Raw genomic sequence first — 27983 nt, 5'->3', positions numbered from 1 at the left:
ACCGCGCACCGCATAACCCTCCCTTCCCGCGTAGCCTCACAAAGCGCTACAGCGCTGCCGCGGAGGAAGGGGACGTCTCTTTAAATGCAGCAAGGGGCGTGGTCAAGAGGTGGGGCAGGGGGCGGGGTGCAAGAGCGCGGTCGCGGTCGCGGGAAGATGACGTACCCCGGCGTCCGGCTACGAGTTCTTGGAGTGAACATGTGGGTCAGCGGCACTTTGTGGTTGGCGCGAACCCCGGCCCTGCTGCGGAGGAGGCTGCTACCTGCCCCCGGCTGCCGCCGGCCTGCTGCCACAGCCTACTCTGCATCTGCCGACCCCTCCCGGGTCCGGGCGCTGGTCTATGAGCACCACGGGCACCCAGCCAAGGTCGTCGAGTAAGAGACAGCGCCGAACCGGGGGCAGGGGACTGGGGTTCTTGTAGGGTTTTAGCACGGCTGTGGGGAAGGGGGCCGGGAAGGAAGAGTCAGGGTCCGAGGAAGAAGTCAGAGAATAATAGGACTGAAACAAGCCCAGGCTACGTTTGGTAGCTTGGAAAGTCCGTGCTTCTAAGAGTTAAAGATCCAAGGGGCACAGTTGTAATGGTAACAGTGGCTGACGTTTATGGGTCAAGTACTGTATGTCAGGCAACCCCCGTGTAAATGGATGCTCTCATTTAATCGTCACCACAACCTTTGGGCTAGGTACTTGACTTAGTCTGATTTTTCAGATGAGAAAACTGAGGCGTAAGAGAGGTAAAATCACTTGCCCAAAGTCACACAGCCAGTAAGTGGCAGAATCGGAATTTGAATCCAGGTCTGACTAACTGATCTGCCCGCGCTCTTACCTTCTATTATGTTTTGGAGGGGATTTTCAGAATACTTATATACCCATTTGGATCTTCAGTTCTCAGTAAAGTAGGTCAGAGATCATTGTTTCCATTTTACAAAGGACAAGGGACTTGTCTTTAAGGACAAGTGCTTTACTAATAAAGATTGGAACAGAAACGGGAAGCCATAGCTTCTGACATCTCTTCTCCTGTGGTTTCCTCACCACTGTGCTGTATGTGTGTCTCTAGTTTCAAAGTGCTCCTGTTTTGGAGTCAGTGCAGACCTGAGGTCAAATGCATACTCCGCCTCTTAGTAGCTGTTTGATCTTGGACAAGTCGCTCAGCTCCTCTGAGCCCTCATTACTTTCCTAATAATGTCCTCCAAAAATTCTGGTAGATCTTAATGATTTTTGCTCATGACTGATAAAGACAGTATGTGACTTGTCAACCATTATAAATATGCACATAAGTAACTACAGGCATACCTCGTTTTGTTGCGCTTGACAGACATTGGGTGTTTTGCAAAATGAAGGCAAGACCCTATACCAGCGGTAAGATTGCGACTCGGTTTATTGATAGACTCACTTTGTTGCAGTGCTCTGGACCCAAACCTGGAAATCTCCTGTGTAGCTACTCAAAAGGGCGAGTGTGGGCTGCAGTAGAGCTAAGGTGTGAAAGCCCTGATCTGGAATTCAGAAGACCTGGGGTCCAACCCTTGCCCTCCCTGTCCTAGCTGTGTGTTTGGCAAGTGACCGAGGTTCTCTGAGCCTTGGGTTCATCATCTTTAAAAATGGAGACAATACCTTCACAGCTCACAGTGCTAATCAGCGGAGGTCAATCTGGTGCCAGAAAATACCTACACACTCTTCTGCAGCCCCCTTTTTATGGTTCTGGTCCCCAGCAAATAGTGTGACTGTTTTCCAGAGGATAGGCAGAGGGGACTACTTCATGGTTAACAGACAGGCAGGCCAGAGTGCTCGTGTCAGCAGCACATGTAGTGAAATTGGAACGATACAAAGATTAGCGTGATCTCTACACAAGGGCAGCACACAGATTCCTGAAGCATTCCATACTTTTACCAAAAAAAAAAAAAAAAAAAGACAAGATGGATGTTTTGACAGCCCGAGGGGACACACTTCAGATAAATTCAAAGTCATTCACTCAGCCTAGCCACATCCATTTGAACTGAGACCAAAAGGATTTTGAGAAGACTCATCGGTCAATAAATCCCAAATTGTATGTTGCTCATAAGTAATAAATCACCAGTAAACTCTAAAGTGTATGTTAATCATGAGCAATAAATCACCAGTAAACCCCAAATTCTGTATCAGTCATAAGTAGTAAATTACCCTGAGGACTGTGCTGTAACGATCTGGTAAATCTCCGATGAGCACGCCTTTTCCAAAAATGAGCCCCAGACAGGAACAACGCAGAGCCTTTCTCACAGGCTTGTGACACATTTATGTGTCTGCTCCGGGGCCTGCCACAAAACAGACGCTCCAAAAATGTTATTAATGTGTGTCTGATTTCAGTAAGAAGTGCACCTTTTATTGTGTTCCGTGGTGCCGAGGAAGGCATCTTCGATGTTCCGAGACCCTGTGGGAAGGCCTGGGAAGGTTGGGCAGTGAGGGCAGTTGCCTTCTGATTGATCTCCTCTTGGAGAGCGAGGGGCGCTGAAACAGGCTTGCTGCAGAAGCCACTTAGGGAAAAACGACAACTGTCGTGTCTCCTTCTGTGGAGCCCTAGTAACTTCCCAGCCGTTCAAAGCACAATACTTCAGTGAACCATTGTCAGTGAACCATTGTATTCGGTTTTGGCTTCACATCCCAGTCACCTACGACACTTTCAGAAACTGCATATTCCCAGGCACCACCCCTGAAGTACTTAGCAAGGCTAGGATGGCCCTGAAATCTGTGTTTTTTAAAGCTCTTCAAGCGACTCTGATGTCAGGCCAGGGTTAAGAACCAGTACCCTGTGGATACAGACGGTCAGGCGGGCAGTTCTCCCTCTGCTTCGGAATGGCAGCTTTCCCTTCTGACCCAGATTCAGGCGGCTTGACTTGATTGTGTATGGACTGCGGCCAGAGGCCGGGATTCTCTTCTTTGTAGTCATGTCTTAGGAGGATAGGGTAACTGCATTGTCACGGAAAGGATCAGGTGTCCTTTAAACATCCTAGCGACTGGGTATGTGGGTCAGGTTACACCAGGTAGGGTCATGGAACCACAGTCCAAGCAGAGCGTTCCCCAGACTCCCGTGGTTCGTGGCACTGGCACCGAGCGCCAGAGCGCTGGGAGCAGCAGGGAGGGGACGAGGAATGCTCGGGTCCGAGGGGCTGCGGAACTTCTCAGAATGAGGCCTCCAGGGAGCTCCTGTTACCATTTCAACATTCTGAAGGTCGTCCTCTTCAGTTCTGCCCCCCTCCCCCCACAAACTGAGCTCTTCCCTCCTCTACTAAGTCTTTTCCCAGATATTTTAGAGTTTCTTTCTTTTCCCCCAAAGTGAACTCCCCCATGTACTTGGACCTTCTTCCTTTAAAGAGGTGAACTGCTGATCTAAGGGAAGTTATGTGCAGGACAAAACGATGACATGGGAGGGTGACAAGCATTCTAGAGATTGCAGAGGCCCGCGTGGCCATTACCCCTTGTGCAGAGTTCGGGTTCTCTCCGATGTCCTTCCCTTTCCTTTTGTTCCTGAAAGTTCCCTTCCAGAAGTTCACATTCACTGGGGCTTCCGGTGGAAGCTGCTCTCATCATTCTGTACCCACCACATGGTGGGCACGGGGCTAAGTTCTCCACATAATTTTATGCAATTTAATTAAATACTCCAGTTTGGTCATTGTTATCCCCATTTTACAGACAAGGTGACTGAGGCTCAAGAAGCTAGAAAGTCACTTGTCCAAAATCATACAACTAGGATGTTGCTTTGTTCAAAGTCCTTGATATGGACGTAGACCCGAAGAAACTGATGATCACCCCAGATGGTTTTTGAGACTGAGATGGGGGTGGAACTGGGATGAGGCAGGTCAGAAGAGACAGGGGGATGACAGGTCTGCTCTTCACTGGAAGGACCCACACCCTGGGGGAGATGGCAGGAATGCTGTACCCTGTCTCTGCCTCTTTTCAGGATCCTGAAGCTTTCGTAGAACAGTGTCCTGGCCATCACAGGTCTCACCTGCCACTGCTAGCTCAAAACGAGACGCAGCCAGGGAGCCCTTGGACACACCCCCACTCTGCTGGTCGGGTGGGGTCTGGGGAGCAGGTGGCAGGCAGCTGGGTAGTGTGGCCGTAGGGGTTCTCACTGCAGGGCGCTGTCTGTTCTCACGGCGTTTCTTCTTTTTCCAGTTGATGTAAGTGTTCAAACCCCGGACTCTGTGCTGGTGACTTAGTTTATAAAACAGAATTATGGTACTTTGAAAAAAATTAGCATTCTGGTTTGGCATCCTGTTGAAAACCGGGATTTTTTTTGTTTCGTCTCCTGAATCTCTTTACTGTGGTCCTGAGTGAAGGGGAGGGGACAGAATCCACTAAGTTAGCCTGCATTCATTCTCGGAGGGCCTAGCTCTGTGTGGTCCTCGCCCTCAGGGAACTTGTGATCTAGTCCAGGAGAGAAAGTACAGAAAAGTTCCAGGCAGGGCTCCTGCACGTGCAAAAACCCGGAGGGAGGAGAAGAGAAAACACAGTGTGTGCAATGAACAAATACTCAGTAAGTGCGCATTAGTGACCCTCGGAGGGAGGTGCCTGCTGAAACGGGCGCAGAGGGGACCAGCCTGCGCTCCCAGAATTCTGACTCGGGCTGGATTCTGCGTCCTGTGGCACCTGAACATCGCCTTCCCTCTGGACTTCACACTAGGCTGTGGGGTTTGGGGCCAAGCCCTTCCCCCGCCTCACCCCCACTTGCTCATTCTTGCCTCTAAGTGTGAGACCAGCAGGCACACCTCTGGAGGCTAAACATTTTCCCCATGTCCGGAGTGTCTGGGAGGAATGAGCAAGCAATTTGCTCATTTGCACCCAGTGCGACCCCAAGTTACTGTAGCTGTCTAGCCCTGGCCTAGCAGCTCCAGAAGCTCTCTGGTACAGTTCCAGGCCGTCCCCACCCTGGATGGGGTGGCAGGGTCCTCAGGTTAGAGAAGGAAAAGCAAAGCAGCTATGACATTAGTCTGTGGCTCAGGGCATGTCACGGGGGACTGGCCAGGGTTCCGGTCCCCACTCTGCCACTCATTATTACAGCAAGGAAATTGCTCCAATGTCCATTTTTGGGTTTTTGCTTTTTTCAGTTTCTTTGATAAAGGGGTTGACCAAAGTCAGCCGTGGTAAATGCAAGCATTCGTGCTGTCCCCATACCCCCACCTTCTGTGCCGGTGACAAACCTTCAGCAGCTCCCTCATTTATACACCTCAGACCCTGCACACCTCCGCACCCCATTCTCCCCAACAATCTTTCTCCTGCCGAGACAAGAGGAGGCCTCAGCAGTCTTCTCAACGCAGTACTGCAGCCACGGAAATTGTGAGGAGACACGAATCCTCTTGGATCCAACAATTATCCGGCTCCGACGATTCTATGAAACTGAAGCAAGCCTTGGACTGCCTGCTTGCTGGTGGTTGCTCTGGCAACCCCGGGGAGTCCTGCTGTGGCTAGAAATCTGAGATCCTGGGCACAAGATTTCACCAGGGCCCCCCCTTTGCCATCGGTTGGTTACCCCGTCAGCAGCCCACCAGGCAGGGGCTGCGCAGTCACCTTTGCACGTGTCAGAGACAAAGCAGCGGCAGGCAGACTCCGCCTGCTGCCCTGGCCCGGTCTTGCTCTCTGGAGCAACAGGGAGAGTTAGACCTCGGCAAAGCAAGCAGCGGGACTCGGCAGCTCCCCTCAAGCAAGCGTCCTGACGTCAGCAGACTACAATATTGCCGGGCTTGCACGCTTCCTAGGCATCTTAATTGCGGAAGAGTAGGGGATTGAGAAGGAAGGGAGAGGGTTTCTTTGCCAACCCTGGGTAGAAACTTCCAGAAGCTGCCCCAAGTCTCTGATTCCCTTTTGTTCAAAATGAGTGAGCAAAACGTCCTGGATGGTAGGAGGGCAAGATTTCCTTGAGTCGGGGAGGGAGGCAGGCGCACCCAGCACACCAAGAGATGTGGAACAGATGAGCTTCGCTCAGGGAAGGGAGCTTCCCTGAGGGCCGAGGACTCCTGTGGAGCTCCCCCCCTCACCCACATTGAGGCCGAGGACATCCCCTGCTGGGGAGTGAGCTGAAGAACCTCATTCCTCCACAATTTCCAGGCTCTACTTATTAATTATTAATCAAGTCTCAGGACAACATGCCCAGCACAGCAGGCGTTTGACCAAGACACAGAAGAAGGCTTGTCTGTAACCAGGGGGTTGCAGGCAGGCCGGGGAGAGCCGCATACGATGTCAGCTTCCTCCACCCAGTGTGCCCTGTGAGGGGACACGCTCTTTGCTGTCCGTGGTGAGCAGGTGAGAACGTGCCCGTGTCCTCTGACTCGCTCCCTGCCTGTCCGTTCTGCTCAAAATGACACTGACCTGTGCGAGGGGACTGAGTGGAAGATGCAAGATAAGTACAAATGGCTGCTCATTAAATGCAGAAGGCGGGAAAGCTGTCCTAGCGGCGCTGGCTAGGGCCCGCCTTACACAGCAGATCTAACCGAGCAGCCCCCAGAGCCCTGGCCTCTTTTTCCCCTCTCAAAAGGCTCTTTCTTCAGCCTGCTTTTGTCTCCCTTGTAGTTCACATGGCATCACAGGTGTACGGCTGCAGCCTCAAAGGAGCCATTGTGACCTTATCCAGCCTGGGATCTGTGGCATGGAGGCAGTGGCGTCCCTCCGAGTTGCACGGCGCCATTACCCTCACAGGGGAAGGCCCTGGACGTGCAGGGGGAGCAACTAGAGATCTAGTCAGGCTGTGTCTGGGTGCCCCATTTGCGCCCCACTGCGCAGCCTTTGGGGAGTTTAAAAAAAAAAAAACAAGAAGAAATTGCTGTCATTACACCAGAGGTCCGACTCCTGGAATTCAGACTCGCCCCGCTTTCCTTCCTGTCTTGGCAGACTGGTATCCTTGACGACGCCGTTAGAACTCGGCAGGAGCAGCGGCGTCTGTGGTGTTGATGGCATTCCACAGGGCAGGCCTGGGCTCGTCTCCCCGGTGAGACGCAGCTGGTCCAACACACCTTCCCCGGGCTCACAGCGTGTGTGTCGGGCCTGCCCACCGTCCTCGCCCACCTGTGTTTTGGCTTCAACTTTCCATCTCCTAGACCCTCGTCCCCACCACATTCTCCTTCCCTCCCACCTCTGTGGATGTCACCAAGCGCAGAGCAGCCAGGCCCCCCAGAAGACAAAGAGGAGAGCTGGGGGCAGGCTGGCCCCGGTGCAGCACTTCTCCAGCCGCTGTCTGGGGGCTGCAGTCCCTCGGTGTGCGGTGCGGCGCGACTGTCCCTGGCTGAGCCAGGAGCTCTGATTGCTCAGAGCCGCAGGGGTTTCTTTCCTGAAGGACTTCTCAGAGCCTTGATGACTCTGCTGCTGTGCTGTCTGGATCTTATAAAGGGGATTTAGTAGGCAGCATTTCCCAAACGAATAGCACCCCAGGGAAGACCTAATAATAGCATCTCTCAGGACAAAATTCCACGAACAGCGAGGGGGTGCAGGCTTCATGTTCCTCAGTCGAGCTGTGGAGTCAGGCTTCGGGTCAAGTCCTGCCACTTCCTAACAGTTCAGCCTTGGGCAAGTTACTTACCTTCTGAGCTTCGGTTTCCGGTATGCAAATTAGAGTGATAACGTTCTCCAGGCAGATGTTTTGAGGACTAAACAGCGTGGGGTATATAAAATGTTAAGCGTAATGCCTGGAGCTTAGTAAACTGTCAACGTTAGTTGCCGTTTAACTGTCCAGCCATCGCCCAAAATGTGTTCACTACCCTAGACTCCACACCATTCGGCTACGGCCTGCTGTAAGCTTTCTCCCCAGTCCAAAGCGCTCTTCTTTTGTCCCCTTGTCATCATCCAGTTACACAAGCCACAGGCCCAGGGGCCATCAAAGACTTCTCCGTCCCCCCATGTGGAGTCGGTTACCAGGTGACATCAGTGCCACTCATTTAAGAGATTCCAGGTCAGGGGCATCAAACTCATTTTCACTGGGGGCCACATCAGCCTCACAGTTGCCTTCAAAGGACCGAATGTAATTTAATGCTGTATGAATGTAACTACTGCTTAACTAGGGGCAAGGAGCTCGGCGCTGCTGCCGGGTAGAAACAAGGTGCCGGGCAGACAAAACAAGGCAGGGGGCTGGGTTCCACCCTCAGGCCTTGTGTTTGCCACGTGTGCTCTGGGTTGTCCGATCCTGCCCGTTCCCACAGCTGCAGTCCCCACCGCACCTGTCGCCTGGCCGTTTTCTGTGCCACTCTGTCCTCCTTCGCTCCGGCCACCCAGTAGACTCCTGTCTATCCTTCAAGCCCCAGTTAGACTGTCACTTCTTCCCAAGCCCTTTGGCCCACTCCGTTTTCTTCCTCCAGCTGGTTCACCTCCCAGCCGCCGTTAGCACCGTGCGCCTGCCTCCAAGATAGCACTTCTCCCGTGTGAGTGCCCACACTGTCAGGTCTTGGGCAGATTTTTTTTCATCTTTAAACCCCATGGCACCATACCTAACACTTAGTAGGACTATCAATAAGTATTTGTTGAATCAAATTCACTTGAATTTTCCAAATAATTTGTCTTCCTTTCAGTGATCCTTTACAGAGGTATGGCCAGCTAATTGTGTCCGAGGCTTCCTTGGACTGGTAACGGGCACCGCGTCATCAGCACCCACCGTGTACTGGGCACTCTGAAAGGTGCTCTATGCACGTTAACTCGGGTCACCCTGTGAACCGGGCTGCAGTGTCCTCCCACTTCCACAGACCAGGGTTTTGAGGCTTGCCTAACTGGTAACTGACCAGGGCTGGATTCAAACCCAGGACTGCCAACTTCGACCTGAACCCAAGCTCTGGCCGTCATCTATGAACTGAGTTCTACCTGGGTTCTCATCTTGACCACAGCCGTCTAGATCTTTAAGTTAAAGTGCCATCTCACTGCATATCCGGACTGAACTTGCCTGTGAGGGAGGGCCATGGGTTTTTGCTCAGACCAGACTCTCTCAGAGGTCATCTCCGTTTCTTTATTTGCTCCCTTCCTTCAGGCCTGTTTTCCCTAAGAGCCCAGAATCAGGAAGAGCAAGTATAAGCCTCGATAGCCAGGTCTCTGTGGTTTGAGCCTCTCCACTGCCCTGAATGACTGGCATTTCCATGCCACGTTTTCTCTCTGGAGAAGAAACTGGGATCATCTCTGCAGGGAGCCGCGAGCGCTGTCCTGGTCCCAGGCCTTGTGCTGAGACCGAGAGTTCTCTGCCCTCCGTGAGCTCCCGCTCCAACAGGGAGACAGCTCACTGTAACTACAGAACTAGGAGGTCAGTAAAAAGAGCACTGAACTGAATCTGAAAGACCCGGATCTAATTCCAAATTCATACCCACAACTCCAGAATGCAAAACACTCTGCATACTGACCCCTGTTTTTCTTTTTTAATCGTTTGTTTGTGTTTTTTTCATAACTCTTTTGGAGGCAAAACCTGACCTCCAACATGAAGTTCTTACATGGTCGTTATTCATTCCCCTGAGTGTGAATATGTATGTATTCTGCTGCAAAACAATGTGTCTGATCGTGGAATGCTGCCCCACCCCCACACGGGGTGTAGATAATACACGGTTCAGAACTCTGAGATATATACATCTCACCCCAAGTGTTTTGAAAAGGAATGTGAATTTGTGCCTTGTGATCAATTGAAAAATATGTGTGAAAAGACTTCATAACCTAGGAAGCAATGAGCTCGGGTAAGAGGGTCTCACGGTATGATCACTCTTTCTGTGTAATGGGGGCGCTCAGGATGGAGCCAAGAAGTGGGTCAGAGGATGTCTTGGGGGAGTGAAATTTGAGTTGGGTCTTAAAGGGTCAATTGAATTTTTCACGTCCTGGAGAAGCTGTGGGACAGTCTGGGCTGAGGCAAGAGCATATAGAAACTGCAGGAAAAAAATGTCTTAAATAGCTTAAGCGCATGGACTTTGCCGGCTTAGGCAAAAACTCCGTGTATGTGTCAGAATGCACGAGAGAAGCAGCACGGATAATACACAGGGGCCACTGGTCCCCAGTCTGTGCACCCTGGGCACGGTTTGTCTTCGCAGGGCCAGCTGATACGTGCATTCACAGAAAAGCATCGCCGCCTCCCTGCTTAGCCGGCTGGGGAGCTTCCGGCCCCTTCGCCTCCCCTGGCCTGTCCAGCAGGGATCAGGCCCGCTCACCACTCCTGGCCGGTGCTCCCCTTGCCGCCCTCCGCTCGGTCTGGAGGAAGCCGCTAACCATCTGGCTGCTCCAGCATCAGGCTACCAGGGTCACGTCAGATCAGCCACTTACTACTTTTGGTGGCCTTGAGCAAGCTGTATCAATCCTTTTGTGCCTTTGTGCCTCGAGTATAAAATCAGAATTATAGTAGAAAGCTGGCATGGAGAGCACTTAGCAGAGTGACGCACTGGCAGGCACTCGGGCAGCAGTTACCGTTCTCATTGCAAGCACCTCCCTCCAGCCGCACATAAACACATGCATTCCTCAGCATTTACCAAAGGGGGGGCGGCCAGGAGTATCTCTCTGTTCTCTCTACCCTGGTCATCAACTTCTTCCTGGTTACCCACTTTCTGTAGCAAGTATTTTGTTTTTCTGTAGCTGTTTCTCAATCATGGTGAGGCACGGCCTCCCTTATTTTGGTCATAATCTGGTACAGGGATTCCCAAAATGGGACCCTCAGACCCCCAGGGCCCTTACAGGCAGTCAGGGGGGTTCCCAGGCTAATCTCAGGATGCTGGGGACAGGAAGGTAAATAAGAGCACCAACTTTGCAAGCTGGGAAGCCTCACCACCATCCAGGTATCTCACCCTGTCCAGTAATCCCTGGCAGCCTCCACGCCCTACCTGATAGAATGGAAATACTGATACTTTCCTCCCAGAAGTGTTACATCTTAAATCAGATGATGTATTTAAAGCCTTCAGCACAGGATGCCGTGTGCAATAAATACCTGCCTCCATTATTACTATTAGTACAAGACATTTCTTGAAAATCACACTTTTACCTCAAGATGGAGCCTCAGATGTAATTAAAAGGTCAGATTTCCACGGGAAGTGGACAGAGTTACATCAGTTTAGTGCGGTGACATGGGTGCCTGATGCTCAGAGCCTCCGGCCGACAGTTACATGTGCCTTTAGTAAGTGCAAATGACGAGAATTGTTTAGCAAGTCCATTTGGGCAGAGAAAGCACCGCACACACGAAGCCTGAGGGGTGTGGAGAAGGAAAGGGTCCCGTAATGAAAAGTCACAAGGACCCACCAGTGTAGTACACTGATCAGTGCTTTCTGGTTGGCAGATCTTAAAAAAACAAAAGTAACACATGCATGTTGTAAGCCCTGGCTGGCGTAGCTCAGTGGATTGAGTGCGGGCTGTGAACCAAAATGTTGCAGGTTCGATTCCCAGCCAGGGTACATGCCTGGGTTGCAGGCCATAACCCCCAGCAACTGCACATTGATGTTTCTCCCTCTCTCTGTCTCCCTCCCTTCCCACTCTGAAAGTGAATAAATTAAAAAAAAAAAAAGTAACACATGGATGTTGTCACCAGGCCGCGCTCAGAAGCCCTGTGGCAGCTTTTGCCCGTTGACCAAAGCTCCAGGGGCCTCTGGGGCCCACAACGATCAAAGGGATGTCACATAGACTGGCAACGAGAACTGCTCCTGGAAGTGACCAGGTGCCAGCCCCACCCCCACCCCTGTTTTACAAGTGGAGAGACAGCCCAGAGTGACACCACCATCACATGGCAGGACTTCACACCTAAGATGCTTGCTCTCTGTCCCACGTGCTTTCTGAGCAGGTTCCTCACCCAGAGCGGGCATCACGCCATGGGTGAACCACAGTCGCCAGGGAGTTCTTTCTGGCCGACAAAGGCCATCTCAACCTCCCTCGAGCCCTCTGCTCCTGCGGGAAAGCCCCCCTCCCTTCTGTGTCATGAGGGGAAAGGGGTGGAGGACAAACGAGCCAGCCCAGAGAGTCCCTGTCATGCCTGTCCCCGAGGCCTACCTGGGATGCCTGTGTCTGGAGATTCTGGTCCGAGGGTCAGAGCCCGGGCTTGGAGCCTGTATTAGTGAGCACACCAGATGGCTGACGAGCAAGTTTTGGGAAACATCAAGTTCATCCAGGCCGGCGGGATCTTCAACTGTTTTTCTGTCCTAGAGTGGGCAGTGAGGTTGAGAGGTCACTGGGGATTTTCCCCTTGCAGCTAATGACAGCCTCAGCCCATATCCTGTTCCTTACAGCACCTTTCTCTTTTCTGACAGAACCCAGACTCCTGGGCACACAATGGCAGCGCACACGATGGTGCTGCCTGATGGACTCTGGGGAGGTGGTTTGAGTAAAAGATGCCCTTTCCACCCTGGGTGACATTAACCTCTCTCTCTGGCTTTGTGTGCAGACTGAAGAACCTGGAGCTCCCTGCTGTGGGCGGGTCAGACGTCCACGTGAGGATGCTGGCGGCCCCTGTCAACCCATCTGACATAAACATGATCCAAGGTAGCCTTGGTTTCTGTGCCTCACGTGAACTGGCTTTTTGCTCAGCCACCACCTCGTTTTCATTCATCCTTCCTCAGGTGTGGGTGTGAAATTCCTGGGGTAGCAGCCGCTGTCCCCCAGGTGCAGATGCACAATCTGCAGGCAGTGTGAGCCCCTGGCCTCCCCTACCTGGGTTGTTAGGCTCTTCCAGAGTTAGGAGAGTTGCGGTAGGAGTAAACCAGTCACAGCGATGTGCCTGCAACATACCGGGCTCCTTTCTTACATTATCTATCTTGTTGACGCCTCCTAATAACCGTGAATGCAAAAGAGCGTTGTCCCCCTTCACAGGGGAAGCAGCTGAGGCTCAGAGAGGCCAGGTGGTCATTAACACAGCTGGTCAAAGGCAGAACCCAGGTCGGACTTAGGCCTGGCTTGAGAGTCCATGCTTTCACTGCCCAGGCCTTGCTGGGTGACCCTCTGCGCTCTTCTTCCTTAGGGAATTATGGCCTCCTTCCCAAACTGCCTGCAGTCGGAGGGAACGAAGGCGTCGGACAGGTGGTGGCAGTGGGCAGTAGCGTGACCGGGGTGAAGCCAGGAGACTGGGTGATCCCAGCAGCTGCTGGTTTGGGTGAGTTTCTGCAGGTACCTGCAGCCTTTTGTTGTTCTGGATCCTCGTTCACGCATGCTGTAGAGGTTTGCTTGTTGGCTCACTGCAACTAAGCAATGCAGGGTCCATTGTTAAGTGCACAGACCTCACCTACCCTCAGGAGGGGTGGGAACTGAACACAGAGAGCAGAGATTCTGTCTCTTTTGCTCAGGTGAGTTGCCTGCTCTCTCCTCTCTGTGGGCTCGTGTGGATTGGCGCTGATTCTCTGAATCCCCGAATCCCTGCTGTGAGGTACAGCATGGAACATAAGTAAGACAGCTTCTGCCCTCCAGGAGGTTAGGGTCCGATTGGAAAAATCTCCAAAGTATTAACCTCAGCATAGGGAGTGCTACAAATTCGCAGGGAGTGGAATACCCTTCTGGCAACTCTGTGTGCCTCTGTGCACCTCTGGGCAGGGGAGAGAGACAGTCTTAGGGGAGGATCAGAGCTTCCTGGAGGAGGCTTGTAGGAACAGACCTTTGACAGATGAGCTTTGTCAGAGGGAGATGAGCCAAAATCATTGCATTTGGAGGAAACAGGAGCAAAAACACAAAGATGAGTTTGGGAAATGGCGGGAAATCCGGTGTAGCCTCAACAGAGGATACGCACTTGGGAAAGAGGATGGCGTGAGCGAGGTCACCAAGGTAGCGGGACCATGGTGGGGGGGCCTGCAAAAGCCGAGCTAAGCGTTAGGGCCTCCTTTTTAGAGAGGAGTCATTGCTGAGTTATTTAACACTTGGTGGTTTGGGGGGCACAAACATTACACAAAGGAGTCCTCCCAGCAGCCACCGAAGAGAAGCGGGACAGACATTGTCCATCCCATTGGGCAGGAGGAACTGAAGCTTGAAAAGAAGCCCTTGCCCAAACTGAAACAGCAAACTGGAAGAGAGCTCACCGGACTCGCCTCCCCTGTTTTCCCTGCTGCACCCCAGCGTTAGTACTGTATGGGTTATAACTTCCGGAGAGTCCACTCAAACTTGCTTTACAAAAAAAAAAAGTTAATTGGTCTGTGGACCTAGGAAATGCAGGAGATAGTCATCCTTTGCCCAGGGTCATCTAGCCAGTAAGTGGTAGAGCTAAGATTCAAAATCCCCTGAAGGCTTCAGGCAGAGCTGGATCCAGGAACTGCAGTGATGTCAGAGCTCTGTCTTTCCCTTGTTCTCATTCGTTCTTAGATGGGATCTCCCACAGTGATATAATAGTAGCAACAAATATTTATTGACCACTCCTTGTGCACTAGGCACTCTTCCGAGGACCTTACATATATTAACTCATTTATTCCCACATGAAGTAGATACTGTTATTCCCTGTTGCAGAGGAGGCAATAGTAAATGTAAAGGATTAAGCAACTTGCCCAGGGTCATCTAGCCAGTAAGTGGTAGAGCTAAGATTCAAAATCCCCTCTGTTATACACGTTTCACAGATGGCCACCGGCAGCCTGAGGTTTAAACCATCCTGAGAACAAAGGAGTGAGCACATCCTGCACAGTCCATTCAACACAGCCATATCCCTGCCCCAGAAGGGCGCCCACCAACCCTCTCCGGGTCCTTGCCCATCCGTGAACCCACCACCAGGGCGATAGGGTTGGGCTACTCCAATCACTTAGTTGATTCTCTTGCCCATCTCTGTGGCATAGAGGGTGGGCCTTGTGGTTGAGAGCCCCAGAGCTTAGGAAGCAGTAGTTCTAGAAGGAAAAAGGCGGGGGGAAAAACAAACGAACCAGTAACAGAAGTCTACGAGAAGCTCCTTTCTTCTCTGAGATCAGGAGAGCTGCCAAGAACGGCTGCACCCTCTCCTCCCGCCGCCTGGCAGTGAAGGCACCAGGCTGGTGAGTAAACGGGAGCAAGGGCTCACTGGACACTGACTGGTGCTGGGCCCCGCCCTGAGCTGAGTGAGCAACACATGTGGTGGGGCAGGCAGGGCTCCCGCCTGGGAACAGGAGAACAGCGGTAGGACGCAGTATAGCGAGTGCCACCGTCACCAGAGGATGGCACAAAGGCGAGTGTCCCCTGGCTCGGGAAGCTTTAGGAAAGGCTTCCCAGAGAACTGACAATTGAACTTGGTCGGGAAGACAGTAGAGACGCAGCCAGTGGGCTAGGTGAGGAAGGGCCTCCCCAGCAGGGGTGCGGCATGGGCGAAGGCGCGGCGCCGTCACCGCTGCAAGCAGCTCAGTGTGGCTGGGCCAGGGAAGGGACGGTGCAGAAGCAAGGTGAGGCTGGAGAGGTGGGCTGGGGCCCCAATATGGAGGGCTCTCACCCACGGTCAGAGGGTGAAGTGGTAGGAAGAGGATGATTTGATCCGACTCCTGCAATGCAGAGAAAGTTCGGGAAGGGCAGCAGCCAGGTGGAGGCAGGAAGGCAGTAAGGAAATGTCCAGCAGCTCAGACTTCAGGTGATGAGTGTCTGAGCAGGACAGTGACGCAGGGTGGGGAGGAGACGTGGGTTTAAGAGCTAAGTAACAGGACGTGGCAATTAGACTTGGAGAGAACAACGGAGGACATCTGCCAGGCGGATTGGGTAATTGCATGGGGGGGGGGGGGGCGGGCGGCTAGTGGTGGCCACAACAGGGATTTCTCCCTGGAGGAAAAGTGAGTCTTTTAAACCAGGTGCCAGTCGGAGAGGATGAGGATTTTATGATTATCAGGACTATAATTAGCTCAGTTTACTCAGTAAACATTTTGTGAACATCTGTGGTGTACTGGGCCCTAGCATACAGCAGTGAACAGACAGGTCTTGTCGTGAAGGCTGCAGCTTAGTAAGAGTAGTAATTAGGTAAGCAGCTAAGTCCTCAACTTGGTCATTTTTCATGGTATTGAGCTGCCCAGCCGTTGCTATGGCCCTAGCAAGCTTTTTCCCACACGCAGCCCAACTAGTCCCAAGGGAGACTGGGTCAGAGAATGTGCAAACTGACTTACCCATTGCAAACATTCAAAACCCGACTGAGGCCCTGGCTGGAGTGGCTCAGTGGATTGAGTGCAGGCCTACGAACCAAAGGGTCCCTGGTTCAGTTTCCAGCCAGGGCACATGCATGGGTTGCAGGCCAGATTCCCCAGTAGGGGGCACACAAGAGGCAAGCACACATTGGTGTTTCTTTCCCTCCCTTTCTCCCTTCCCCTCTGTCTATAAATAAATAAATAAATAAATAAATAAATAAATAAATAAGGTTGAAAGCCTGGCTGAGGCAGCATGGAACAGGGGAAAAGGCAGTGGCCTGGGAATCAGATGCAGGCTCTCCTTCCACCTGGCCTGTCTGGCCTTAAGTCACAACTATTGCACTTTGAGCCTCAGTGTGCTCATCTCCAAAATGGACTAATAGTCACTTCCTTGCAGCTCAGACGCAGCTCAACTGAGGCAATGGGTGCAGTGATCTTTACAAACGCTAAATCTCTGTGTGCATTAGATCAGGGGTTGGCAAACTCTTTTCTTGAATGGCCAAACAGTAAATATTTTAAGCTTTGCAAAACATACCACCCCTACTCACCTCTGCCATTTGAAGTAGCCATAAACAATTTTAGAAAGTGAGTGTGGCTGGGTTCCAATAAAACTTTATTTACAGAAATAGGTGGTGAGCCGGATTTGGCCCACGGGCTGTCATCTGCCAACCCTGCATTAGGTGACAGAGACGGTGAAGGGTCAGTGGCACGCGTGTGAGGAGTGGCAGTGCTCAGAGCTAGGGCGTGAGACTCAGGACCAGCAAAGGGGCGGCGCACATTTCCTGCCTACTCGGCACAGCGGCGGTCCACACACGTGCCGTCACGTCGAACTGCAGCATGAGTGTTCTCCTCCGAGTTCCATAGAGCAGGAAGAGTGGAACTCAGAAAAGGCACAGTGAGAATTTGAAATCGCACCACTGGTGGGTGGCAGAACAGGGTTTTTAATCAGGTCTCTCCAGCTCCAAAGCCTAAGGGCTTCTGCTTTAAACCCCTGGAGGCCCTTGGGGCTGGCCTGGGCACTGTCCTTACCCCGCCCTGGTCCTCCTGAGCACAAGGTTAGGGACAGTCAGGCCCCAGGTAGTGTCCTGCCTCTTGTCCCCAATTCCTGGGCCCTAAAGTCCACATATTTTCTACCCTCCTTCAGCAAAATTAGTAGTTGCTTAAGCTGCCCCTTTCCCCTCATAGCTGGGACGTGTGGCATCAGGAGACTGTTAGAATCCCAGCAACCAGGTAATGAGTACACATACTCATGGGCTGCATAAGTTTCGGCCAGGGCCCCGAGACAGCACAGCCAGCAGACACTGAGCCAGCAAGGCCCCCCGGAGTTCTTCTGAGGCGGCCTCGTGAGCACACAGCACAGCCTGACTCCGAGGTCTGTCCTCTTCACCTCTACTTTGTGCACGATCCTGCCTGCCTGGGTGAGCACCTGCCAACCCACCCCCAGTGCCCTTCGACCCCTGCTGACATATCTTCAGCAGATAATTCAAACCCATCTACTTCTCTCCATGCCCGCTGCTGGCATCTTGGTCTAGGCAACCGTCATCTCAGGGCTCAACCCCGGGAGAAGCCCCCTGATCGGGCCTCCCCATCTCCTCTCGCCCCTCGCCACTCCCCATTGCTGCCTCACAGCAGCACAGTGTCTTAAACCATAAATCCAGTGGCCCCAGGTTCTCTTAAAGCTCATTAGAAACTTCCCATTCACTGAAATAAAATCTATTCTCCATGCCATGGCCCTGAGCTCTGTTTTTCAGACTACGGGCTGTGACCCATTAGCAAAATCAGTCGAGTGAGTTGCAAACAGAGTCCTTTTTTACTAAGGCAGAATAGAATAAAGAATGAAATGATAGGGCAAATATTGGTCCATGAAAAAGTTGGGCTTCTGAGGTGTGTGTGTATGTATACAGGTATACACACACGTGTATATAGGTATATACACACATGTAGAGAGAGATACGAAAACACTCATTCAGCCCGTAATACCTCAGCTGCATCTTCACCACTCTTCCATCACCCTCTGCGCCCCATTTCCACCCTGAGGCCGGGCCTGCCTCAGAGTCCCTGCGTGTGCGTCCTCCTCTGCCTCGGGCGTCCCTGAGTGGCCAACGACACCATCCTTTAGCTCCCGCCTGTCACCTCCTCAGAGAAGCTGTCGCTGACTCCCATCTAAAGTAACTCTCTCCACTGTTACTCTGTCCCTCTATAATTTATAATTGTTGTATTTTCTTGTTTGTTTCTCACTCGTTCTACTCCGCTAGAGTGGAAACTCCACAGAAGTCAGGCACGTGTCTGCGCTGACCCGTGCCAGGCTCCTAGCAGGCGCAGGGTGGGCGTCTGAGGAGGGAGGGGCAGCCCGGTTTCCAGGCGACTCTGGGCGAGTCGCTTCCTCAGTTTCCTGCCCTGCCGAGTGCAGAGGTTAAACTCCATACTCTCGAGGGCCTTCTCAGCAGTGACATTTTATGAGTCTTTTGTCTGGGACTGGAATGTGGGTTGGTAGTTCATGATCATTTCTTTCCAGTCTATGGGATTTTTTTTATTGCCCGTATCTCATTTGATCTGCACAGCTGCTCTCGGAGGAGGCTGGCCAGGCCCTTCTCGACAGTGTCATTTACCTACTGGAGTAATGAAAACTCAAGTGGCATGGGGATTTGCCCAAAGTAGCGACTGCCACCACCAGGTCCCAAACCTAGCCCTCCGACTTCTACTTTCGTGCGTTTCCCATAACCCCACCCACGTCAGCCCGCCCTGGGTGGGAAGAACGAGTGCCCGGAGGAAAACGGGAGCTTTCTCTGCTTCTCATTTTCCCAGTAATGATGTTACTGTCTTACCCTCCAAGTCCAGTAGTTTGAGATTCTTAGCCACCTGCTGGGTGGCATTAGCTGAATCTGATGGTAGCTAACGTGGGACCAACACAATCTACACCTCACTTAATTGTGAGGACCAGAGACGCTCAAAAGGACTTCAGGATTGTCTTCGCTCTCTAACCCTCCTTTGAAATCTGCTGTCCTGGAGGCCCATTCACTGAAGAGGGTGGGCGGGGCTAGAGGAGGAGCAGGCCTCCTCACTGCCCGGAACTCCTCCGCTGACCCAGGAACCTGGCGGACCGAGGCCGTGTTCAAGGAGGAAGCACTGATCGCAGTTCCCAGCGACATCCCTCTTCAGAGTGCCGCCACGCTGGGCGTCAACCCCTGCACGGCCTACCGGATGCTGGTGGACTTCGAGCAGCTGCAGCCAGGTAGGACCCTGCAGGCGGGAGGAGCAGGCCAGCGTCTCCCAACCGGGCGTGACCCGCGGCACTGAGGCCATGGGAACTCACTGGGGAGGAAGACGGGCCCTCACCTGGGCGAGTGTGGTGTGGTTGCTTTTGCTTAGAGAGGCGTTAGTTTGGTTCCTGGAAAACACGCTGGAACCCCATGAGGAGCACACTCTGGAAAACTGCTGAAGGGTCACATTCTTAGAGCTTGGGACGGAATCCCGTCAGTCAGCAGAAACACATTCAGCGGGGCTAAATCCTAGGGACACAAAGCCAGGCACGGCAGACACAGGCCCTGTGTTTGCAGTGGAATGCTGAACTCAGCAATTCTGCTCGGCATCCGCGTATCACTGTGCAGCTCACACAGGTGCCTTTCCGGCGCTCCCATGTCAGATGCGCCCTGCGTCCAGTGGTCAGAGCTGTGTGGTGAGGGTGGCGCCGCTGGCTGAGATGCGAGCCCTGGGCTGACAGCCCAGGCCGGCACTCCAGCTTCGCCTTTCCCTCACCGTGAGCCGGCCTCTCCAGTCATCAGACTTTGTAAAACGGAGGCTGGGAGTTCCGAGGGTGAGCTGAAACCCTGCGGTGTGACACTGGGCGCGGGGCCTGGCGCACAGGGCAGTGACCACCCTGCTTTCACCACTCGTCCTTTTGAGGAATGAGGAAGCTGAGGTCCGGAGATGTAAATTATCGGTGTGAGATCCTCAGCGAGGAGTTGACAAAACCAGGTGTCTTATTTGGGGTTCCCTGATAGCAGAGTCTGAGACAAGGCCTGGGGACGCACAGTTCCCTGGGGAGCTGACCCGGGAAGCAAGAATGCGGGGGACAGGAGAGTGAGACGGGAAGGAGGAGACGCGGGTGAAGGCCAGTTACTGCAGTGGGCGGCCGGGGCTCATCCTGCGGGCGCCCTCAAACGACCCTCAGAGAACCCACCTCAGCATTGGCCTGCAGTGGACCTCCCGCCGACTCTCCCATGTGGGAGGCTTCCCTGCACGTTGTGCGTATCCGCAAGCCGGTGGGACCATGGAAGTCTCCCAGCTTACCTCTGCCATGCCAGCGAGGAACCTCATACCGAGAGGTGTTGGAATACGGTGAACTCAGGTGGCCGCTGCTGCCCCAGGCTGGCTGGACACCAGTCCCAGCTTCCCATGGAGAGCAGTGCAGGTCTCGCAGCGCTGGCAGAGCGGTCCTAGCAACAGATAGTGGGGAAAGCCAGCAGGTGTGACCGGGGACCTTTCCTCAAGCCTAGTGAGTGGACACTCTGGTCACCTGCGTCTCATCTCTTTGGGTCACCCCTGATTCGGGCCACCGCTGTGGTGGACACAGCAGGACATTCTGCCGCCACCCCACCTCAGGTGCCCACCAAGCCTCTTCGCTTTCCTGACTCGAGGCTGGCGTGGCCCCGGCCTCTCCAGCAGCGTTGAACTTATCATCGTGACCCACAGTGAGAATTCCACTTTACATTAAAATCCAGTACCTAGCCATGTATGAATATACATATAATGGGAACCAAAATTTCATGGAGCAATATCTGCCTACCCTCACTATGTGTGCTGTTTTATTCTAGTCCCTTCTATTTCACTTAAAAAAAATGCCGCTTGTGACCCACTCCACTGATTTCACAACCCACTAATGAGTGACAGCTTGCGTGCCGGCCCTGGCCGCGGAGAACGGGCGTCCTTCCTGGACGTCCTCTGTCTCGCACCAGATCCTGCTGCCCGTCAAGACCCGGATAGCACTCCGGGGGAACGGAGCGCCTTCCCGGGCACGACAGCATTGGCTCCTCCAATTCCGAGCGTCCTGACTGATGCTTGCAGGGCTCCTGCTTTATTGGGAGGGAAACCGATTCAAAGAGGCCGTGACCTGCCCTGTCTCGTTCAGTTACCGTCATTGGTGAAGCGGGACTCACAGCCAGGCCCATCTTGTCCCAGGGCCCCGTTTTCCCAACATGCCACGCCGCCTCCCCAGGGACTAATTCCAGATCTAGGCCTGGGCTTGGACCACAAGCTAGAGGACCCTGTTTCAGGGGCTGCTTAGCTTCTCCAGGATGGCTGTCATCCCGTTTCCAGCCAATGAGCCTTTATTAAGCAGGACAGAGCGGGAGAAGGCAGGGCCTTCACCTCGAGGAGCTGCAAGCTCTCGGTACAATTGGACCCGTATACAACCAAGTAGAAGATGAGGCCGACCGTGTGTATTGGCAGAGACAGATGCTTGCCGAGTGCTGTGGGGAAGAGTCTGGGAGGGCTTCATGGAGGAAGCCACACTTGAGCTGCACTTCAAAGGATTTCAGTAGGATTTCAAAACAAAGGGAGAAAGAGGAAAGCATTGCACACCAACAAAATAACCTAAGCAGGGACTTGAGGACATAAAAATCGTAGGATGACAAAAGATATAAAATCATTTACACAGCAGGGTCTAAATTATGCCCACTGTAGACTCTGAGGTGCCAAGTCTTACGAGGCACCGAGAGTGTTGTGGAAGTTTGGGGGGCCATTAGGAGAAGAGGGAGCAACACTCTAAGGTCTGAGAAGGCTCAGCAGCCAGGTCCCGGGGCCCCCTGAGCCTCAGCACTCCATCTCTTGCCTAATGTGATAGGAACGCAGGCTGGAAGCCCTTGACCAATTACATGTCTCCTGGGCTTGATCTGAGTCTCTTCCTGGCTCCACAGGAGATTCTGTCATCCAGAATGCATCCAACAGTGGCGTGGGGCAAGCAGTCATCCAGATCGCCGCAGCCCTGGGCCTAAGGACCATCAACGTGGTCCGAGACAGGTGCGTGGGAGGTGGTATCTCAGATCCTGACTCGGGCCTTTCCACCTGGTGTCCCTGCATCTCCACCAGATGGCGCCCTTGCATAAGCAGGACGTCAGAGAGGAGAAACCGAGTCTGGGCTTCAGGACAGTCTCTCAAATGTAAAGGGAAGGCGGGAAGGAGGTGGAGCTGGTGGTGGCTGAACACTAGGAGTGTTTGAAACTCTTGACCTGTGATAACCCAATGTTTTCAAAACCACAGTTCATATTTGGGAATGTTTTAAGCTGTGTTACGCTTTCTGTGAACTGTGTAACCCAGGGCCCTTTCCCTTGCACGAGTGTGCAACTTCGAAGTGCACTGGACAGGGATTGAAGGGCAGGGGATGGGTTCGTCACCCCGTTTTACACAGGAGGAAAGTGGAGCTTCAGAGAGGAAGCCGCGCACAGTGAGTCCGTAACAGGCTTCCTTTCCTGACTGGCTCCCCTTCCCTCACATCGCCCAGCTCCTACGCCCCCCTGTGCACGAGTGTGCCCGTGTCTGTCATGGAAGTCCAGGCTTAGGGGGAGAATTGATACTCGCTTCAGTTCCCCACACCTTCGGGTGTGCTGACGGAAATCATCGCTTGCCTTGGCTGGAGAGCCCCAGGCCCACTCCTGGGCTGGAGTGTGTTTGCACAGCCCTCTGAAGAGCCCCTTGAAAAGAGAGGGGAGCAGAGAGGAAGCGGAGTCCCTCCGATCCCTGGAAGAAATCAGGAAGTGAAATGACTTCTGGGCACAGATGGTTTAGAGCACCCCTGAGCTGGTGGGAGCCGCACAAACCGCCCAGCCTGGGGAAACCAAGGCCCAGAGATGCGGGCACGTGATGACATGGGCAGCCAGGCCCCGCCGAGACCTGGCTGGAACCTGGCCCCAGCTGCCCGCAGGGAAGCTCGCAGCCTCACCCCCGCTGCGGAGGAGCCCTGGGAGCCTTGGTGAGGAAGGGGAGCGCGTGTGACCAAGGACTGTGTTTGCTTTCCAGACCTGACATCCAGACGCTGACCGACAAACTGAAGAGTCTGGGGGCCGAGCACGTTATCACAGAAGAGGAACTAAGAAAACCCGAGACAAAAAACCTCTTCAAGGTACCTCGGATGCGGGACATTGCATTTCCAGTCCGTGCTCGCCCCCTGCAGAGAGTTGGCTTGAACTAGCACAGCTGGGGCCTGGCCCCACTGTCCCTCTTCACATCACCCCTCTGTCTCCTCATGGGAGGCTGAGGCCCCTCCCGCAGCCAGGCAGCAGGTGCCCAGGGGAGGTGAGGAAGGCAGGGGAGGCGACGGGGTGGAGGAAACCCTGTGTGGAGTGCAATTTTGAATCTTTGTGTTGGGGCCACATCATCCCACACAGCCCACGGAACTCTCCGGACTGGGAGAGGAGCTGAGGAAACTGAGGCACAGACGGGAAAGAAAAAGAAAAGAAGTAACATTTCCTAGGTACCTACCTTCCATTTTATCTGTCAGTCCCACAAAGTAGGTGCTGTCTATTTTATAGATGAGGAAACCCAGACTCAGAAAAGGTGAAGGATATGGCCGAAACCACACTGTCAGTGGTGGAGTCAGGGCTGCCCCCAGGACTCTCTGAACTCAAAGCTCCTGAACCTCCCAGAGCGCCCACCCCAGCACACTCTAAGTGCCCAAACCACATCTCAGCCTCTTGCCACTGAGCCTCGGAGTGACCGAGCACACGCAGCGTCAGGGACGCACGCCCCTTGGGGACACTCCCGAAGCGGTGGGTCTAATGTGAAGGGAGCTCAAAGTGCCTCGAAGAGGCGCGCTCGGGGAAACGAAGTCCTTGGGAATGCACCGCAGGTGTCCTTTGTCTCTCCTTTCCCAGAGGAGGTGAGATCTGAACAAAATTCTCGAACAGATCACAGGACTGGGTTGGTAAAGAAAAGGCCATTCCCGAGCAGGGAAAAAACAGAACTCTAAGACGAGAGCATCCTGTCTTCTTCACCCCCCTCCTCCCGACACTCGGGCCAGGGAATGGGGTGGGTAGCAGCGTCAGCCCCCCACCCCGACCCCGTGCAGAGTGGAAGCCCCCTCACTGCAGGCCCCTTGTTTTCCAGGACTTGCCTCCGCCGCGGCTCGCTCTCAACTGCGTCGGCGGGAAAAGCTCCACTGAGCTGCTGCGGCACTTGGCGTGAGTCTCAGAGCCCTGCAGGGCCAGTGCGCAGGCGCTCCCTGGGCCCAAAGTCACATCCCAGTTATCCGGGCACTTCCGGTCTCGGCCACCTTCATTACAAGTGACTGGGAGGCCCACCCAGCGCAGTTTTCCCCAGGGACCCACTGCCAGGCTCTCTGTGCGGGGGGAATGGTTAAGAACATATAACCTACGGGCATCTTAAAAAGTCACTTAGTCCTAGCTTATTAGCTTGTAAAAATAGATTCTAATTTCAGAGGTAATACGATGCTTATTACAAAACATTTTGAAAGCATATAAAAGTACAAAGGAAAAACCAAAGTACCAGAGTTACCTGTCGTCCCACCACCGAGGGGTTGGCACTGTTGACACGGCTAACAGTGCGTGTCCTTCCCTTCTTTTTCCCTCTAATACAACCTCGGGCAGAAGTATGCCCAAAAGGACACTTCCCAGCTACAGCAGGAATCCCCTAAACTGTATTAGTTAACATGTATTTGCTAGCATTCCGCCGCTACAGAGTATAGAGATGGCTGAGACGCTGCAGTAGAACCCTCTAGAACTCACCGTCTAGGTGGGAAGATGGGTCAAAGAGCTGGGAAAACAGTCACTGAGAGTTTACTGTGTACTGAATTCTGTGCAGAGAGTTTGAGGTGCCCCTCCCCCAGCCACCCTGGCCAGGGGTGCTGTGCCCACCCCCTTTTAAACAAGGCCCCGAGAGGACAGTCACCTACCCACGATCAGAGTCAGGATCAGCCCTGCTCCAGGCACCCTCCCAGGGGAACTGCAACGCACGTGGTCCCTCGTCTGTCCTGTGTGGGAGGAAGAGAGGCGGGGTCTGGGCGCTCACACCTGAAACCAGAGCAGGGCCAGGCTGAACGCAGGTCTTGAGCTTCTCTGCGCGCCGCCACCTCACAGTCTGACCGAGCAGTTAGACGGGTGGGTCCCCAGCCCTGCCCCCACATCCATGTCACCCGGAGGGGCGGTGGTGGTTTTTAATAGACACCCTTGCCCCCTGGTTTATTAGGTCTGGGGTAGGGCCTAGGAATCTGTATTTGGGACCCTTCCCAGGAATTCTAAAAACAAGATTTAGGCTTAGCATTGGAATAGCAGCACTGTGGCAGATTCCAGAAGGGCCCCACACACCCACTCTGTTCTCTCTGACTCTTCAGGCCCGGGGGAACCATGGTGACCTACGGGGGCATGGCCAAGCAGCCCGTCATAGCTTCCGTGGTAAGCTGGTGCGGGGAGGCAGGCCTGGACTTGGGCCGGACCCCACAGCTGTCTGAACTCAGGCAGGCCCCTTGGCTGGGGGAAGAATGTTTACTTTAAGTGGCATCTGAAGTCCTCACCCTCAGAGTCTCAGTGTGTCCTCCTGTGTCCCCAGAGCCTGCTCATTTTTAAGGATCTCAAACTTCGGGGCTTTTGGTTGTCCCAGTGGAAGAAGGACCACAGTCCAGGTGAGTGTGTGGTGGCCCCATTGCCAGGGGTCACACGAGAGGGCAGAGCCTGCTGTAGAAGTGACCGGACTCAGAGCCCTGGATAGGTGACCAGACGCCCCCAGCCCCACAGCAGGATAAAGGGAAACAGCCTCTGACTGCAGATGCACCTAGCGAATAGTTATCAGACTAAAGTGGGCTTAGTCCTTGGGGGGCGTAACATTGAGCAAGACATGCCCTGCCCCGTCCGAGAGGCACTGGCGTGGGAAGACTGCCGTGACTGACGACCAAGCAAAGAACACACATTCTGGAGCCGGCCTGCCTGGGCCTCCCGTTTCTGGTTAGAGGTTCTGCCTCGCCCAACTGGGGGACCTGGACAACCTCTGCCCCAGGTTAGATGTCACCACAGTTTAAACTGTTGTTGGCCCTGTTTGGCCGAAGAGGAAACTGAGGTTCAAGTGGTTCAGTAGCTTGCCCAAAGTCACCCCACCTAGGGAAGGGTGCAGCCAGGTTGTGACTAGTGAACCTCTCTGACCAGAGCCTGAGCTGGTACATCCTTCCCCTCCTGGGGGACTGGCTCCCCAGAGACTGACCCCCAAATTGAGACTGAGGGATGACGAGGGGTTACCCAAGTGAAGAGAGGAAAGTGGTAAATTAATGGGGTGTTTCAGGCAGAAAAACAGCGTGTGCAAACGCCGAGCAGGGAGAGCAGGAAACTGGCCTTACAGGTTGTGACCACCTTATAAAAGGCCTTATAATCTTAAGGAGTTCAGACGCTATCTTAAGGCCCTTAGAGAGCCATTGAAGTGTTCTAAGCAGAGGGTTTGATCAGACGTGAATGGTGAATGAATTGATGTCAATGAAAAAACACTTCTCAGCCAAGGCCTTCACTTCTGACCTCCTTGTACCATACTGGGTCCTCCATGGGCGGGGACGCTGGGGGCCTCCGCTCCTGGGGTTCTGAGAGAGCCCTGGGCTTGCAGGCAGAGCTCCATTCCTGAGCGGAGCTCCTCTGTTCCGCATCAGTGGGTGTGCCAGGTACACCCACCTCCCTCCCTGATCCTCTGCTGGCTTCCCTTCCTCGAGGTGATCTGCCCCTCCTGCCATTCAGACTCTGGGTCACACCCCAGTCACGTTCTGTGGGTGCGAGCCACCAGTCTGCCTGCCTGTCGGTTCTGAGGCCACTCCCCTTGTTCCTCTGCCCCACCCTGGCTCTCACTGTCCTGAACACGGGTGGGGCCCAAGCAGCCTCCACGGCTGCCCTGTCTGTGGGCACGCCCTGGGCTCTCAAGGCTTCCCTGGAGCGCAGCACCGGCTGCCACAGCAGGGGGTGACCCATGTGCCATCTCTGAGCCCTGCCACTGCCGCCGCACCCCTGTCTCACTGCCTCCGACCTCCCACAGCCCAGTTCAAGGAGCTGATCCTCACTCTGTGCGATCTCACCCACCGAGGCTTGCTCACGGCTCCCGCCTGCGCCGAGGTCCCCCTGCAGGACTACCAGGGAGCCTTGGAGACCTCGATGCAGCCCTTCGTGTCTTCAAAACAGATTCTCACCATGTGCTAATTCCCGCAAAGCCAGAGCGAAGTGGAAAGGGAAGGGGATCAACAGGACTGGTTTGGGCCCTTAGTCTGGGCCGTCAACCTTCCACAGGCTGCTCCTCTCCTCCCTGTGACTTCCCGCCGGGAGGGCTGTGAAGCCAGCCGAGACTTTCTCCCAGGCCAGCCTCAGGGTACCTAATAAGTCTGGGCTTCCTAAACACAAACAAGCAAAACCCATAGAAGTCGCCCCTTCTGAGAAGGGCCATCATTGTCACTGTGCACCTGCCATCTCCCAGGACTTAGATGCCCCTCCTTGCCTATCCTCTGTCTCTTCCCCCAGCAACGATCGTTTACTGACATCCTGAAAGCAGAGCCAGGGTGGGCCTGGCAGGGACCAGAGCCAGTGAGACTCAATCCCTGCCCTCAGGCCACCCAAGCCCACAGAGGAGAATATTCTAAAAAGGCAGGCTGAGCCCTAGCTGGTGTGGCTGAAGTTGATTGAGCACCAGCCAGCAAACTGAAAGGTCACTGGTTTGATTCCCAGTCAGGGCACACGCCTGGGTCGCCGGCCAGGTCCTCAGTTGGGGGCATGCGAGAGACAATTGATATATCTTACACTGATGTTTCTCTCCCTCTCTTTCTCCCTCCCCTTCTCCCTAAAAGTAAATAAATAAAATATTTTTTAAAATAATGCTGTATTTCTAAGAAAAAATAAATAAAAGTAAAAAGGCAAGTTGATTCATTCTCAGGTGGTGTGCAGCTCAACAAACAATCATCCAGTCCAAAATGCGATAGTGCCTCTGTTGGGAAGCCCTTTGTTAAACCAGTAATCCCACAACAGTTCCCAC

The 27983-nt window shown here is 53.7% G+C and overlaps 1 protein-coding gene and 1 non-coding gene across 4 annotated transcripts; both read left to right on the top strand.

The window, feature by feature from the left end:
• The first annotated feature begins 179 nt into the window (after nt 1-179).
• MECR (mitochondrial trans-2-enoyl-CoA reductase) lies at nt 180-27727 on the top strand. Of its 3 annotated transcripts, XR_006787966.1 has the most exons (11): nt 180-374; nt 12332-12429; nt 12905-13036; nt 19075-19218; nt 21902-22004; nt 23001-23103; nt 23369-23454; nt 24087-24160; nt 25330-25390; nt 25545-25617; nt 27000-27068. XR_006787966.1 is itself a non-coding variant. In XM_045859075.1 (10 exons), exons 1-10 carry the CDS (start codon nt 199-201, stop codon nt 27158-27160), a joined length of 1125 nt encoding a protein of 374 aa, XP_045715031.1. In that variant the 5' UTR covers nt 180-198; the 3' UTR covers nt 27161-27727. The 3 variants fall into 3 exon arrangements, 2 of the variants coding, with proteins under 2 accessions (XP_045715031.1, XP_045715032.1); XM_045859075.1 differs by lacking the exon at nt 23369-23454 and having other exon boundaries at nt 27000-27727; XM_045859076.1 differs by lacking the exon at nt 23369-23454 and having other exon boundaries at nt 199-366; nt 27000-27727.
• LOC123832403 lies at nt 1779-1882 on the top strand. Its single transcript, XR_006788057.1, has one exon. It is a non-coding gene; the product is annotated as a U6 spliceosomal RNA (small nuclear RNA).
• Nucleotides 27728-27983: the final 256 nt, after the last annotated feature.

This window comes from Phyllostomus hastatus, unplaced genomic scaffold (genome assembly GCF_019186645.2).
Source record: "Phyllostomus hastatus isolate PE091 unplaced genomic scaffold, TTU_PhHast_1.1 phas_scaffold_182, whole genome shotgun sequence".
NCBI lineage: Eukaryota > Metazoa > Chordata > Mammalia > Chiroptera > Phyllostomidae > Phyllostomus > Phyllostomus hastatus.
Note: the sequence above shows the minus strand (reverse complement) of the source record. Positions and strands in the feature narration are given on the sequence as shown.